Below are 17,336 nucleotides of genomic sequence, written 5' to 3' on the forward strand. Positions count from 1 at the left end.
CTTATTATCTGCCCTCCTCCATCCCTATTATCTACCCTATCCTCCCCCTTCACATACCTTCCAGCAGTCCTGCGGCGAGTCTCCCTGATCTGCCGCTGTGCAAGCTGCTTCACTGCTGAGTGGCGGAAATTACGTCAAATTCCGGCGCTCAGCATTACAAGCCGGAACCGAGACCGAGGAGAGAGAGGGGTGCTGAGCGGGTACTGACAACTTGGTAAGCGAAAACCACTCTGCGCCCCTCTCTCTCCTCCGCTTAAAAAAAAAGGCGCTTGGGGTGGCAAAGTGCTGCCTCTTCAAAAGTGCCGCCTGGGGCAATTGCCCCACTCTGCTCCATGGCAGGGCCGGCCCTGGGTATAGGGTTTAAGAAAGTTTGCTCTAGTTCTTAATTTCCCTTTAAACTTGGATGTAGGCTTTGGTATCCATGTAATATGTTGGTGTCTCCAGTAAATGAAACCATGAGGAAAGTCCTTTTCCAGTAGGTTTATAAGGCAAATGGTTGCCATGGGAAAGTAAAGCTGTGATATATTATTATCCAATGCAAGGCACGAAGTTAAAGTGAGATGTAAGTCCAAGATGATTATAACTTCAGATCATGGTCTAGAAAGAACTTTTCTTTCTAGTTTTCAATATCTTTTTTATGAGATTTTTTTGTTTGTTTTTCTTAGGAAAGAGTGAACCTTTGGTTGTGTTATGTTTGATGCTGTTGCAAAACCACCCACTTTTGTAACTATGTAACTAGGTAAATTTGACCTCAATAGTGTCCAGAACCTTTAAGTACATACATGTTCAGTTGAACAAGTGAATATTTTCTCCAGACCCTTCACCAACCACCATGTCAATCAACATTTTACATTATGTACTTGGAGTGACTTCTGCATTGTGCATTTTGAAATCCGGTGTTTTCACCTCAGGGGACACAAGGTAAGCTGGTATTTGAAGATTAGGACAATATCGCATGATGTCTCAAAGGTTGTGGTTGGGCTCAATTGATTGTACCTTGAACTTAAATTGTGGCTTGTTGATTTGTAATATATCGAGTACATATGAACGCAAACCATATAATTTCAATATGTGTCTGATTTTATACATATATATAAGATGTTTTCAGATAAATGGACATCTGAGGTCACAAACAGCTTATATGACTCTATATTCTGTAGGCTGGGAGTTTTGGTCCAGTAAATATTATCACATACTTCTTTAGGGAATATACCTCAGTTCTGGCTCAAGCCAGCTGCCGGCTCGTCATTTGCTGAGAAGTACAAGCCACAATTAGCAAAACATAGCCTGTAATCAACTGCTGGTAATTGTGGCTATCAATTCCGATATCCGCCCAAGCATTTGCTCATGCACATGGGCCATTTATATTGCCACAACCCAAATGTTTTTTTTTTTTAACTCCAGCTGCACAGTTTATGATGAAACTCAGCGACTGTGCCATTGGCACACTAACCCGCTTAACAGATTAACACACATGGTCTTTGAGACATGAGAACCTTTTATTAGTATGTTAATCGCTTCGGTAGAGCAGTGCAGGACGGTGTTCACCCCCCATGAATGGCTTTGCCCCATGACTCAGAGTAGGCATCCCTTGGGACAATTGTGGTAAAATTGTCACCACAATATCGGAAAATACTGTTACGCTTTTCCAGATATAATGGCCGCGTTAACTTTTGAAGAAATGACTGAGGACTTCACATATGTGTGGTCTTTGGGAAACACTTTAAGGGGCAGTACAGAATCTGCTTTGTTCATATATAATACTCTGATATCTTTAATACATTGTTTAATAAAAAATAAGATACCATGAAACTAAAAAATGATTGTTTGTATTTGAATAGCCTGGACACAGAAGTTAATGCCCCGCCACCAATTGACTGTGAGCTGAGTAGTTGGGGCAAGTGGAGTGAATGTGATCCCTGCACTAAACTACGGGTAACGGTCTAATTTTCACACTCATTTGCTGGAAAAAATATGGTCAATTCATACACATGTCTGTACAAAGCGATATCCTTTGATACCCGTGGAAATGGCATTTCAAATTGAGGAACATTTAAGATTAAAACTGTAGGGGCTGTGTAGGTACATCGTTTGAAGATTGTTTTTTGGAAAAGTGTGATAAATTAAGCAATAAGCACAACCAAATGCTACGTAGAATTGAAGAGACTGTATTATTTTCTGCTTACTGGAAGATAGATCATAAAACACATTGTACAGCGCCACGGAATTTGATGGTGCTATATAAAACAATAAATAATATTAATAATAACGTGATGCATAAGAAGTTATTCTGGAGGGACACCACAACTATGACAACAAATGGAATGTTCATGTGGACCACTTAATCTGTTGCTATGGTGATAAGACCACTTTCCAAACCTTGTATCAGGATTGATTTTATATGTAAAATTTGTGCGTTATGAAGTGATGGGGATATGCCTTTTGACCTATTCCATTAGTGTCATGCCTTAACTCCCTATCATTCTCTTGTGTTACGGTCTTTGTATAATGTTTCCAGTTAGCTGCTTTTTAGTCATGTTACTGTAATCTACTAGACAAACACCTTGTCTCCTTACCAGGGCCGGCCTTTGGGGTGTGCGACCTGTGCGACCGCACAGGGCGCCACACTCCAGGGGGCGCCGCCGCCGGGTCCGCCGCCGCTGCCACCGCCACGGGGTCCTCCGCCGCCGCCGCCGCCGCGGCGTCCTCCTCCGCTGCCGCCGCCGCGGGGTCCTCCTCCTCCGCCGCCCCCTCTGCACCTAAATGAAAACGTTGTTTTTTTTGTTGTTGGTTTTTTTAACTTTATTTAACATGGAGGATGTTAAATAAAGTTAAAAAAACCAACAACAAAAAAAACAACGTTTTCATTTAGGTGCAGAGGGGGCGGCGGAGGAGGAGGACCCCGCGGCGGCGGCAGCGGAGGAGGACCCCGCGGCGGCGGCGGCGTAGGACCCCGTGGCGGCGGCGGAGGACCCCGTGGCGGCGGGGGAGGACCCGGCGGCGGCGGCGCCCCCTGGAGTGTGGCGCCCTGTGCGGTTTGAAGGGGCAGAGGGGGGGTAGTTTGAAGGGGCAGAGGGGGGGGGTAGTTTGAAGGGGCAGAGGGGGGGGTAGTTTGAAGGGGCAGAGGGGGGGGTAGTTTGAAGGGGCAGAGGGGGGGGTAGTTTGAAGGGGCAGAGGGGGGGGGGTAGTTTGAAGGGGCAGAGGGGGGGGGTAGTTTGAAGGGGCAGAGGGGGGGTAGTGAGGGGGGGGCGCCAGAGGAGTAGTTCGCACAGGGCGCCGGAACACCTAAGGCCGGCTCTGCTCCTTACCATATTGTTTTGTGGTAAACAATAGAATAGCCCAGTCTTAATCACTCAGACTGACACTCTGAAATAAACGGTCAGCTGATTTTATCCATTAATGTTGGTGTATTTTGAAACATGTCGTTCTGTCTGTGAAGTATCGTTCACGGAGCATTGTGAAGTTTGGCCAGTATGGCGGAAGGCCTTGTCGGCATTCATTGGGTGACAGCCAATCCTGCAAGCCTGACAAAATATGTGAGGAACGATCTGTTGACTGCGGGAATGATTTTGAATGTGAATCGGGTAAGAAATCTCATTTTTATCAGCAATTTTGTTTTTTTAATAGAGTTGGGCACAGCAAGCGAAATCGATTCAGATAAAATCTTTGTTTTATTTTTGCTGCATTTATTTTCGAGTAATTTTGAAATTTGGAGGTATTTTTTGATTGGAGAACGACAGCAGCGGTAATAGCAGGGCACTGGGAGTAGGTTGACACTGGCACATATCCCCCAAAATTAGAAAAAGGCACAGGACAGGCACTGCCAGACAGACTGAACCCCCCCCACCCCGCGTATTAGAATATTTGAATATTATTTGAAAAATATTTATTTGTACACTTCAAACATGATGAGAAATAAAAAATGAGGAGGTTTTTCCCTTTAATGCTATAGGTAGATGTATTAAGACGCGCTTACTGTGTAATGGTGATAACGACTGCGGTGACCATTCTGATGAACTATGTGAGGATGGACAAGATCCAAAGTCACCCTGTCGCAACATGGACATTGAACTGTCTGAGCTCGGGCGAACTGCTGGGGATGGGTATGTACAGTCACGGAGAGAGCTCCCACCTATGCTACATAGGCAATTCCCCCTGGGTTATGGCACCCAATTCAGTTGAAGGACGGGACTGGCACGTGCTGGTTTTAAAACATTGCTGACTTGCTTCTCTTTGCTGTCCAATGAAATAAACTCAGTGGGCTAATTTGCTACGACTACTAATCACAGAGGTTGATTGGATACTTAACGTGGACCTGTCAAATGCTAAGACCCACCTTCTTAATGCATATCAATATTTACTGAAATTACATTGATATTTTAGTATCCTTTTGTATCTACATAGCAGCAAATGCAGCTAATAAGGTTGAGTTTTAAAAAGGTAACATCGTTCCTTGCTTGCATGCCTTGGAACTACACAGTGCCTTCAACGTCCTGGTCTAGAGCCAGGCTAGTCCCTACAAGATCTGTGGCTAGTATAAAATAGGCAAGGCGAATGTCGGGATTGGGGATGGGTACAGCTACACAGCTCTCCCACTCCCTGGACATCAAAGGCTGCATGGAGAACATCTAGCTAAACTGAGTATATCAAATACCACCGAACAGAAAAACATTTAATTGTGCAAGGAGCTGGGTGACACTTTCACTTTACCATGCATTTTGTTGAGAAAAAAAGTTAATATGGTGTTGCATTTTCTTATTATTTTAGTTTGAACATCTTAGGCATGGACACATTGAGGAACCCTTTTGACAATGAATATTTTAATGGTATTTGTGATAGAGTTCGTGATGGTAATACCAAAACATATTATCGCAAACCATGGAATGTTGCTGCTTTGGTGTATCAGGTAGAGTATCTACATACACTTATATATGGCTAGGATATTATTTTATATAGTATGGAGGATACAGTATACTGTATATCCGAGGTTGATCTGTACATTATATCATACCTCTGAACATTTCAGATAGACACTTTACGGGGCTGTGGTTAAAAGTGTGTCTAGAGGGCAGGGCTTTGTCACCATGTTTTATGGACTATTGCGACCTATTGATCAATTGGTAGAATTTATAGGGTTTTCTTAAGAACAATAATGTATTGTATTTACACAATTTAATAAAGCTCTTATAGGTAACAAATTGGTTTGTCTTATTGCAGACTAGATCTGATAAATCATTTACCACTGAAACCTTTGAGGATGCTAAAGATGTGATCCATAGGATTTCTGAAGAAAAGACCAGTGAATTTGAAGCATCGCTGTCTTTGAAAGTGACGCCCACTGAAATAAACAATGACTCTGTAAATATCACAGGAAAGTTGGGGATAAATACATCTAGAAATGAAAGCCTTAGCAACCTCAAAAAGTACGAAGAAAATAAGGTAATGTCAAAAGAATCTGTGCTGCTTTTTTTAATTATATATTTTAGATAGTATTAGAAGATGTTTGTTTCAGAAAGTAATATTATCAAAATTATTAATGAACAGTTGAAGGGAAAAAACACTTTTTTGTTTGTCAATTATAGCCGTCCAAGCTATGTGTTGGCTCAGCTTGTTTCTGAGACATTTAGCTTGTTCGTTCAGCTTGGCTCATATATAGCAACATCCGGCTCTACAACTTGACATTGCAATTTTAAAGCTTTATAACAGTTAGTGAGTCTTAAGACTCAACCATTTGAAATACCCTGGGGTGTCTAGTTTTCCAAAATATTTAGCGTTTGATAGCGGTAAATTGAATTGACCAGCTTCAAAGTTGTCCCAAATAGGAATATATGGTTTGATAGGGGTAAATTGAATTGACCAGCTTCAAAGTTGTCCCAAATAGGACATTGGTGCAAGAAGACTAGATGTAAAATTCCAGGTTCAAAAACTGAAATGCGCACGATAAACCTATGCATGGCTGGTATCACTGTATTCAGGAAATGTTGCTGAACACATATGTGTTGTTTTTTAGTAACCCTTTAAATTCTCAGTAAATGTATACCTGAATTGCAATCTGTGTGAAGAAATCACCAAATTTTTACCTCTGCATAAGGCCTGGCCTTTTTAGCTTTGCAAAATATGTACATGTTGGGGTGAGTCAGGGATTTATGGCAGATATTAGTGTTACAATGTTGCAGGGGGTTGATGTATTTTATTTAGTTTTGAAAGTGGTGGGGCCAAGGACAGACTGCAGCCCATCTTGGTAACCACAGAAGAACCGACATGACTAACCCTCTGGATACCAGAACAGACTTGCCCATCTCTATTAAACAATTTACACTGATTGCCAATCAACAAAAACCAACTGTAAATAATTTTAATGAATGTGCTTTATCATTACTATTGAAGAATTCCTTCACTTGGTGGACACTGGATGAGTGAAAGGGATTGCTGATTAGTTGGGGGGGAATCAGGCTGAAATGTATGGCTTTTATAAATGTCAATCTCAGCATGGTGACCAATGTCACATGGTAAGTCATTTTTCCCCCTTATGCAATTAATTTGCTGCCCTCCAAGCATCTTTTCTACTCATTCACCCTCAACCTGGCCAGTTGAAGAGTTTACATATATTTTTTGTATAGTTTTTTGTTATGCAAGTAGGTTTTATCTAAGATATTCTTTAGAGGTCCACCGTCACATCTTGGGTTTAGAATTTTTTCAGTTTATCCCGTAGTGCATGGAAATTTCATATTTCTGACTATTTTTGTCAACGGAAAACATTTTTGTTGCACCAAAGTTATAACGTTACAAGATATTTTATTGCTTTATTTTTCATGCATATTCTTCTTTTACTGCAGACAAAAACATTCTTCAAAGTGTCCGGATCTCTTCAATTAGCAACATTTCAGATGAGAACGAGAAGTCCTATGTTATCAATTTCTTTTCTCGAAGATTTAAGAAGTCTTCCAACTTCTTATGAAAAAGCAGATTATTTTTCTTTTCTGGAAATGTACGGAACCCATTACACAGTTTCTGGAAAGCTTGGGGGAAAATTTGAGCTTGTTTATGTGTTGGATTCCAGTGTAATGAAAAACCAAGGTAACTGTCATTTCTTACATTTTATTAACATTTATTAGATTTAAAAAAAAAAAAAAAACATCTTGTCAAAGCTGTCCAAAGAAGCTGTCCAAAGAATCCAAAAATAAACTTCAGGATTCTCTTTTTATGAAGTCACTTTTGAGGTTTTGAATGGTTAGGTATGGCCCGATCAAAAGTAGCAGTTTTGACTACGAACTTCGTGTTCTCGTTGACCAATACCAGCCGTATCTATTTTTCCTATTGAAAACATCTATATATTTTTCTCTAAGTTAATGATTTCCTAATTATTTGTTGACAGCTCAAACTAATATTTTAAACTCCCCCCTTTCTTGGCATAGTCTGCTATTTATGAAAAAAGTTAAATGTTAATATATTCAGACCTTTCTTCCATGTTTTAAGGCATGTTATTGCATAACTTTTATATTCCAGCTATCACTACAGAAGATGTAAAGGACTGTCTTGGATTTAACCTTGATGCAAACGTCGCCAGTCAAGGAGTCGATCTCAAAGCTGAAATAAAGAATCCTAAATGCACACAAAACAACCAATATGATGAAAGTGAGTGCTATTATTATTATTATTATTATCATTATCATTATTATTTAACATAACACTTTTAGGAGTGTTTAACCTCTTCACTGTTTTAGAAGTAATGCAATGAAGTATAATGAAGTATACTGGAAAGGTAGTAGATAAGTTGAACAACCTCCCAGCAGAAATGGTGGAGGTTAATACTAGACTTGTGCATTCGTATTCGGGCGAACATGAACACTAACACAAAGGGTGTGTTTTCGTTGTTCACCCCGAACATGGCGGCGGCAAACGTATACGAAAACGGAGACACACAACACAAACAATCTTTGTGTTCATCTTCGTTTACTAATCTCCCTGGTCCCTTCCCTATCTAGCTTACCTTATCTATGCAGCATTGCAGGGGTTAAAGGGAGCAGAAATCCGTAGGTTTGCCATCAGGAGTTAAGGGACTGTGCAAGTGACTCTATTGGTGGCCTGCAGGGGCCTCCTCTGGCATCAACCAGTTGGCATCAACCTTTAACTCCTGATGGCGGAACTTGGCCTGGGGAGACCATGGCCTCCCCGCTTCAAGAGTTAAAAGGTCCGTATGAGCGACTCTATTGTCCCCCGGCCAAGTTGCGGCACCATGATTTTAAAAGTCTGTACGAGCGACTCTATTGGTCGCCAGCAGGGGGCTCGTCTGCCATCAACAAATGAAGTGCAGGTGCCGGCGACCAATAGAGTTGCTCGTACGGACCTTTAAAATCCTGGCGCCAAAGCTGCTGCGTAGTGCATACCGCGTTAACCCCGTATTAACCCCTTCTAAAAAAAAACTAAGAGAAAAAACGAACACGAAGAATGCACACGAATATTCTCCCGAAAAAGACATCAAGCAATACTAAATCTAAGGCAAGACCAAGGATTGATTAAGGTCTATGCATCAGGAAAATTGGGCAGGCGACATGGGCCGAATAGTTATATTCTGCTGTCAAACGCTTCAAAGGCTTCATGAGATGTTATTGGATCCAGAGTGAAATGGATATATATTGCCTTTATCAATGAGAACCTTAAAGAAAATGAACATGGATGGAATTACTTTCCTGGCATCTCTAGTAACTAATACCACCGGTGCATTTGTAGGAGGGTTTGCAAGCGGAACATAAGAATATAAAGGGTGGGACTGATGGCAGAATGTTCATTTATGGGACGTTTCAGGAAATAGAGCCATTAGCGTGCGCGGTGAGGTCAATCAGCAGATTATCAGTATTTATATACTACTTTGGCAGTGATCTGCATTCACCCAAGAACTACTAAATGTACAAAAGTAAAACTAAACATTATACCCTATTAATATAATTAATATAAGCCACAAACCAGAGGTTTATTTTATTCAAATGTTTTAGTAACCACTTCTGAGCTTTCTTACTAAAAAAATAAAAACCTCACACATGCACACAGACTCAGGCAGTCTCTCGCACAGAGAGACTCAGGCAGTCTCTCGCACACACACACAGACTCAGGCAGTCTCTCGCACACACACACAGACTCAGGCAGTCTCTCGCACACACACACACAGACTCAGGCAGTCTCTCGCACACACACACAGACTCAGGCAGTCTCTCGCACACACACAGACTCAGGGAGTCTCTCGCACACACACACACACACACAGACCCAGGCAGTCTCTCGCATACACACACACACAAACACACAGACTCAGGCAGTCTCTCACACACACACACACAGGCTCAGGCAGTCTTTCTCTCACACACACACAGGCTCAGACAGTCTTTCTCTCACACACAGAGACTCAGGCAGTCTCACACACACACACAGAGAGACTCAGGCAGCCACACACAGAGACTCAGGCAGACTCTCTCACACACATACATACACACACTCAGGCAATCTCTTTCACACACAAACTTAAGCAGTCTCTCTAACATACACACACAAACTTGCACCCTGGAGCAGGCATGAGACATAGCTCTACAGAGAAATGAGCAGGATGCTGCAAGCTGGGAATAGGGAAGCTAAGCAGAGTAATAGCAGAGACATAGCAAGCAAAGGGGACAGAGCGAGCAAGGGGAGGCCGAGCAAGAAACATAGCCAGACAAGACATACATGGTACAGGACACAACAAACTAGAGCAAACAAGGCAAGGAACACAGGGGATGGAGTGAGGAGCCAAGATCCTGAGACGCTTCTCCTTTAAGTAAGAATAGGACATCTTAACTGGGACATGGGGAGAGGAGAGAGGAACCGAGATCCTCAGATAATTCAGGGAAAAGAGGGCAAAAGGCACATAAAAGACAGACACACATGAATACAGGACTAGCCTAGGACTATAGGATAACAATTGGAGATTTAGTCACATCATATGGCGTTAGTATGCTTAAATCTACACACAGAACAGAGAAGGACATACCTATAGACTGCTGACTGAGACAAACATAATGGGTGGGACACACCTTATAAAGGAAACAGGAGCTGAAGCTAAGAGCAGGACTGAAACAAAGTATCAGAAGTAAACGTCAGAGCACAAGGAAATCCAGGAATGGATTACAGCAAAGGGGGAACTGTAGCGAGACAGGGCAGCTGTAGCGAGACAGAGGAGCTGTAGCGAGACAGGGAAAACCAGAGATATGCAGCTCTGCAACCTGAATGGGGCCTGACAGGTGAGTTAACCTGAAGGAGTTGAGACTTGGGTAGAGTCAGATAATCCAGGGTAGGGCAATTCAAAGAATAGGAGCAGTCGTTAAGCAGTTGTTGAGCAGTCCTGTTTATGAGCTTGAGAGGTAGCGATTAGAGCACAGGACTGATGAGTGGAGGAACCGTGTAGTGGGTTTGGAGTACAGTGAAAAGATGCTGGTAGGGGAACACGGAAATCTGTGTAGGTTCAGTCAGGATTTTAAATTCAGAATATAGAGAACCAGTGAAGAGCTTGGCAGCAGCATTCATTGTGAATTGTAAGGGGGCAAGGTAAGAGGGAGAGCCGATAATTGTTTCTTGTAACTTTTATATAAGATGTTTGACATATACATGTTGGTGTATATTTGACAGGGACTTTAAATGCAACTCTTTTGCAGATAACCCAATAAAAAAATCTGTGATTACTGACGTCATCAGTTTTGTTGAGGGAGGAACAGTGCAAGCTGCAATACTTCTTGATGAAAAGCAGAAAAAACAGGACGTTGATGTAGAAGACTTTGTAAACTGGGCCTCGTCCATAGTCGATGCACCGGTTGTGATAAAACAAAAGGTAAATATTCTCTTTACTTCTTGAAAGACTTACAAAAGAGGAAGAAAAGTTTAACACAGAAATAAAAACTTTCTTTCCGTACTAGTTCTAAAATTAAATTGTCTGAAGGACCAGTTATTACAATAAATGTTTACTGAATAAACACATTTAAATAAGTATGTGTGTATAAAGTACAAAGTCACATTGTCGGACATTGCCACACATCTCACGTAAGGAGTTCAATTATTATTATTATTGTTATTATTATCTTTTATTTATATCGCTTTATTGCATTTTATTTATATTTTGTGTATTGCTATTTCTAGTCTATGCATATTTTTAACTATTAATATGCATCGTGCTTGAGATCTATACTTGTATTGATGGACACTGTTTTTAAGTTTTATATTCATTCATATTTGATATCATCTGATTGCATTTACTTCTCTATTTACGCGACAATTTAATCACTTGTATTTCTGTCCCATAGCATTTGTCTTTTTTGCGGATATATTTTTAAGTAAGATTTTACATACTTAATTAGATTGTATTCAGCTTTTGGTAAATTTGGCAATTTATACAAAGCTCCGAAAACGAGGCCAGACGCCCCCATGAATCAGATTAAAATGAAGCCAGAAAAAAAGATTTTCCAGCTGAAATTTGTGGGTCCACATTCACTCATACTCTCTTACACACTCACTCTCTCACACTTGCATTCTCATTCACTCTGTCATGGTCTGTAAATGTTTCCCTAATCTACCAACCACTTCCACTTCTGTATCTTCTTACGCATCTTTTCCTTTCTCGTCACTTTTCAATCTTCAATCTGCTATCTTCTTTCTTCCTCCCCATCTCCACGGACATAACCTGGCGGGAACCTCCATCTAAATGGCAGCTCTTGTGGTGACGTCCTCCTCCGATCCTCCAATCGGCGAATCGTACGAATCGTTTTTGGCCCATTTGCACATGTGTATTATATACTTAAGTGAGTTTGTAACTGAATTACTATCTGTTTCACATTTTTTGTTGGTATTAGTAGTATACCATATATACAACCCCGGCCATAAATACAAGATCAATTGATTTGCTGATGTTGGCATGCGACAATCGGTCAAGTTAACTCTTTACTGACTGCTCAACTGGTTAGCGATTAGACCCAAACGAGTAAGCTGTTACCACCAAAATATATCTATAGTAAAACCGCAATAAAACTGGCCTCCCAGTTTTTTTTTTTTACCAACAAAATGTGGACACTCGCTAATGCTTTTCAAGCACCCAGAGACTACATTCTACTGATTAAATCAAAATAGTTTTAGGTGATGTGTGCTTTTACTTTGTGAACTCACTGTTTCTCTTTATAGTAAAATCACTGTGAGGTCAATGTCCAAAGCCAAGTAAACAAACAGAATCTGTCCAAAGGTCTGTTTGCTTTGAACCATGTACAGGAGGGGTTTATTAATGGTTGCCACCTTTTGCCAAGCTGCTTCCTGGACACTCTTTGAGATGTTGTGTGCGGGAAGTGGTTGCAGCATGGTCATGGTTGTGACCATGTGAGTTAACAGCGATAGCTTAAAAGTTTGTGTTCTGTGTTGGAAACAGACACTTTCAATTGTCCAGAGGCTACCCGATGCCCTCTTGTGGAATGTAGGCTCACATGGCCACCATCTCAGCATTTCCATGGACATAGACATAAAGAGGTAAATCCCAGATCTGGGACATACCTCTTTACTCCTGGACTGTCCAGGTGGCAACAAAATCTCTCAGCAGATGATTACATACCAATTGATCTGAGGACCTTATTTATTTAATTGGGGTCTAAACTCTAGTGTTTTATAATTAGACTTCAGGTAACAAGACAGAGGTCAAGTCTGACCATAGGGCAGATAGGCCAAGTCAAAGGTGGATTGCTATTCCTACCTTTCAGTTGCAGGGCGTATGTAATCATTGAAACCGGGTGGTCTTGTCTGCTTTAAATGCTTAGGGTGGTAGATAAGTGGAACTGCCTCCCACCAGAAGTGGTAGCGGCTAATACAGTGAGGGAATGTAAACATGTAAGCATACGTTATGTCAGGGCTCGACAAATCCCAGGCGCCAGGTCGCCATGGCGACAGAGAATTTTGTCCTGGCGCCTAGGTTTTGTCAGGCTCTTACACTCAGAAAAAATTGTGGATGTAAGAGGCTTAGTCACCACACGGGGGCGCTGCTGTCTGCCCAGAAGTCTGGGCAGACAGCACAGCCATTCCGAGCCCGCCCCCGAGCCTGAGATCACTCCCACGGAGTGAGCCTGTAGGCTGAAAACGCGGTTGCTGGAAAAGCAGCACTCGTGTTTTCAGCTGCCACAGGCAGCCTCAGGGAAGGGGTTTGTGTGTTGATTGGGTCCCCACACAAGTCTGGGGACCTCACCCAACACCCCCCAGCTGCCTGATCGCTCCATGGGAGCGACAGCGCAGCGTTAACCCCTTCAATGCCGCGATCGCGGCATTTAGGGGTTAATTCCCGTTTTGGGGGCTTTGCTGCTGGTGGTCTGCCTGGAAGCCCAGGCAGACCAGCAACAGCAAAAAAACGAGCCCCCACAAGCCCTTTAATGATTCCTGTAGGCATAGAAGCCTACAGCAGTCATCATAGACTCCCCCTGCAGTGGCTGGTCTATAGACCAGCAATTGCTTCCCAGCTGCCAGAGGCAGCTTCAGGGACAGGGGAGAGGGTTCTTTGGTCTCGCCATGAGTGTGGAGACCAGCCCCAACCCTCCCCTGCTGCCTGATCACTCCATGAGAGCGACAGTGCAGCGTTAACCCCTTCAATGCCACAATTGTGTATGACACATTCGTGGCATTGCAGGGTTTAACATTTGTCCCAACAAGCTTGTGGGGACTAAATATCTGTCAATGCTGTGCTCCAATGGAACATCAGCATCGAAAGAGTTAAAAAAATGAAAAAAAATTAATTTAAAAAAAAAAAACAAACAGCACTGACCTGAAAGTCCAGGGTGCTTCCAGGTCAAACGCTGTGAGTTTAGTAAGTGGGCTGATGATGATCAGATCCCTCCTGACCAACTGTTAGTTTAAAAAAATCCTGGCTCCTAACTTTTTTACCTGGCGCCTAGATTCACAACAAATTTGTCAAGCCCTGCGTTATGTATATGTTATGCATAAGACTGAATATAAGGACTGCATAAGGATTGAGGTTTTTACAGCAGCAAAAAACAGGCAGTCTAGATGGGCTTGATGGTTCTTATCTGCCTTGACACTCTATGTTTCTGTAAGTATTCAGGGTGGAGACAATCTTGCAGAATAAATGGACTGAATGGTTCCCATCTGCTTTCAGATTCTGTGGTTCTACATGTTTCCTATACCCAGCTAAACTCAATGCCACACACGCACACACACTAACTCAGTGTTATTTGTCCCTGTTATCAGGCTTTCCGGTGTTTTCTGTCTCTATTATAAATTGCTAATATTTATTACCTCTACATAGTCAGTGCATAGTCAGTTCTACTTATGTAGTAATCATAGTAACATTTTTTTAAAATTATTTTTATTATAAACCCACAGCCAGCTCCAATTTACAACCTAATTCCTCCTGAAATGTTTAATGCCTATACAAAGACACGGAACTTAGAACGAGCAATTGAAGATTATCTCGATGAACACAGTGTGTGCAAGTGTCAGCCTTGTCAAAATGGCGGCACAGTGATGGTTATTGACGGCATCTGCCTGTGTAAATGTCCTATACGTTATACCGGTGTGGCCTGCCAGACACCAAAATCAGAACTGTATGAAAGTAAGTAATTCTATGAAAATTGTGGGCTTTTTAAAAAATGTTTTCCCTTTCCTTGCACAAGACAATCCTAATGAATTCCCTTGTGATATCTGGCCTTCCAATCTAACTGCCCTCCATGCTCTCTCCATGTCCTATATCTCCTTTAAACTGTTATCACTTCTTCCCACTGGCATCTAGGATTTTACCCGTGCTGTACCAACTCTTCTGAGGTCCCTACCTCAGCCTTTGAGACTTTAAACCCTTACTAAAAATGCTTCCCCTTGTGTGCCAGTATACCTTAACGTGTGTTAATGTTTTTGTCAGTTTTGTAAATTGTCAACTTTAATTTTCACCCCCCCCATAATAGTGCTACAAAATCTGCTAGCACTCTATAAACAAAATGCAACGTAATGATGTAAATAATTAACTCTTAAATACCAAATTTGGAAACTCGATACACATCTTTACTTCATTTCATCGTTAGCATTCTGGGGTAATTAACTCTCGCTTTAATAAAGTATATAATGAATTGAATTTACCTTTAATTTTGTGATTATATATATATATATATATATATATATCAGATATTAACTGTATAATACATTTGTGTCTACAGGAGAAAGTGCAGTGCATGGAAACTGGGGGTGCTGGTCACCTGTATCATCATGCACCAACGGAGAAATCAAACTAAGTCGCACGTGTGATAACCCTGCACCTCAAAATGGGGGTAGACCATGTGCAGGAGACAACACAAGAACTTTGCCATGTTAGTAATGCTATGGAGAAACTTTGTGATAAAAGCAAGTGGGAAAAAATGAAGCACTAAACAAAACAATAAAAAAATGAAATGTGAAGTAATTAAAGGAAGAATGAAACAGCAAAACATTGCGTACTTTGACATTGTTAGTCTGCTATAGGTTTTTAAGCACTTGGTGCTTTGGCTAGTAGTCCAATAACTCCTTGATGACTCATTCAGACCTTGACATCTCTTCCTCGCTCCTTTAGTGAGCCATGGTAGCCATTATTGGGTGGACTCTGTTATTTTAGTTTTTGACCTTGGCTTATCCACTCAACCTTGCTTGTTCTAAGCTAGCTCTTCAGTTTGAAGGAGGCAGATAAGTCCCTATAGTCAGTGTACCCGAAGGACTAACCAAAGGTGGACATGACTAGCAGAAGAGCTTCTCTCCTCAACTTAAAACAGACTTGAAAAGGAGAGACATGAACATAGCACTCTTCACCTACAGATACAAACCCACTGACTCGTAGTAATCAGCTTTGAGAAACCCCTCTTTTTTTACTTGAAATTACTACACAACAGCTGCTATTTTATGGTAGTTCTAAAACATTTCTGTGGGGAAAAAAATTAAGAAAAATAATGACCTTCTGAGTTCTAGGGAAATGAGGACAAGATAAGTACAGACTTGCTACAATGCATTCCCTGATGGTGGGGGGAGACAGAGAGAGATACAGAGTACAAGTGCTTTTAATATTTGGTGTGACCACCCTTTGCTTGCAAAACACCATCAATTCTTCTAGGTACACTTGCACACAGTTTAAGGAACTTGTCAGGTAGGTGGATTTAGGCAGCTTCACTTGCTTCTCGCTCTTGACGTAATCCCTGACAGACTTGATCATGGTGGCCATACCATCACTTCCAGGAGGTCTTGTTCTTGTTTATGTTAAAATTAATTCTGACTTTGACTTTATGTTTGGGGTTGTTGTCATGCTGCAGAATATATTTGGGGCCAATCAGATGCCTCCCTGATAGTATTGCTTTATAAAGAGAAGAAATGGAGCTGCTGAGAATTGGTCAGGGAAACAGGTGTGGTCAGGGGAGAAGATGAGTAAGAGAGTGCGAGAAAGTGAGTAATAGTGTGCGAAAGTGGATCAGAATGCGAGAGCAACAAAAGCAATACAATGAAAAATTGGAGCTCTCTGCTTCATTTTCGTTTGTTTAGTTGGGGGAACCAAATCAGCAAGGAACAAAAAGAATAGGGCAAACAAGAACTGAAAAATTTGTCCGAATCGTTTTTTGGCACATTTACACTTATTAAATACAAGGAACGGAAAAACACAAAATAAAGCACACACATACAGGGAACTGCATGCACCATATTGTGGCAGCATGCAAAACAGGGAGCCTGACACAGAGTCATATTTGATTCACTTTGAACCCGCCAAATGAGGTTTAAAAATGGGCAAAAGAAAACAGCTAGGGTACTGCAATGTAAATGTAGTGGCACAGGAGCCCGTAAAACAGCTTCCACCCTTCTGCAAAGCAACCACAGAAAACAAGAAAGACGCTGGGGGCAGGTGCTGGTGGTGAGAATAACGGGGTTGCAAGGTGCTGGGAGTAAAGAGAAGGTGATGGTGAGAAGGTGTCAGTGATGAGGAGGAGAAGGTGATGGTGAGGAGGTGCCAGTGATGAGGAGGAGAAGGTGATGGTGAGAAGGTGCCAGTGATGAGGAGGAGAAGGTGATGGTGAGGAGGTGCCAGTGATGAGGAGGAGAAGGTGATGGTGAGGAGGTGCCAGTGATGAGGAGGAGAAGGTGATGGTGAGAAGGTGCCAGTGATGAGGAGGAGAAGGTGATGGTGAGAAGGTGCCAGTGATGAGGAGGAGAAGGTGATGATGAGGCGCTGGTGGGAAAGAAAAGGTGGTGGTGGTAAGGAGGATCTGTGACACACATTGTTTATTATACACCTACATGTGAAAATCTTTATTGGTCTTAACATCAGTGCCCCTTTA

At 41.8% G+C, this 17,336-nt stretch overlaps 1 protein-coding gene across 1 annotated transcript; it reads left to right on the plus strand.

Moving 5' to 3' along the window:
* The first annotated feature begins 792 nt into the window (after nt 1–792).
* LOC128464624 (complement component C9-like) lies at nt 793–15,473 on the plus strand. Its single transcript, XM_053448106.1, has 11 exons — nt 793–921; nt 1,842–1,935; nt 3,440–3,584; nt 3,953–4,103; nt 4,768–4,906; nt 5,218–5,439; nt 6,837–7,077; nt 7,507–7,635; nt 10,680–10,852; nt 14,383–14,611; nt 15,207–15,473. The coding sequence occupies exons 1-11, from the start codon at nt 833–835 to the stop codon at nt 15,359–15,361; spliced, it is 1,767 nt and encodes a 588-aa protein (XP_053304081.1). The 5' UTR covers nt 793–832; the 3' UTR covers nt 15,362–15,473.
* Nucleotides 15,474–17,336: the final 1,863 nt, after the last annotated feature.

This window comes from Spea bombifrons, chromosome 1 (genome assembly GCF_027358695.1).
Source record: "Spea bombifrons isolate aSpeBom1 chromosome 1, aSpeBom1.2.pri, whole genome shotgun sequence".
Lineage (NCBI taxonomy): Eukaryota > Metazoa > Chordata > Amphibia > Anura > Pelobatidae > Spea > Spea bombifrons.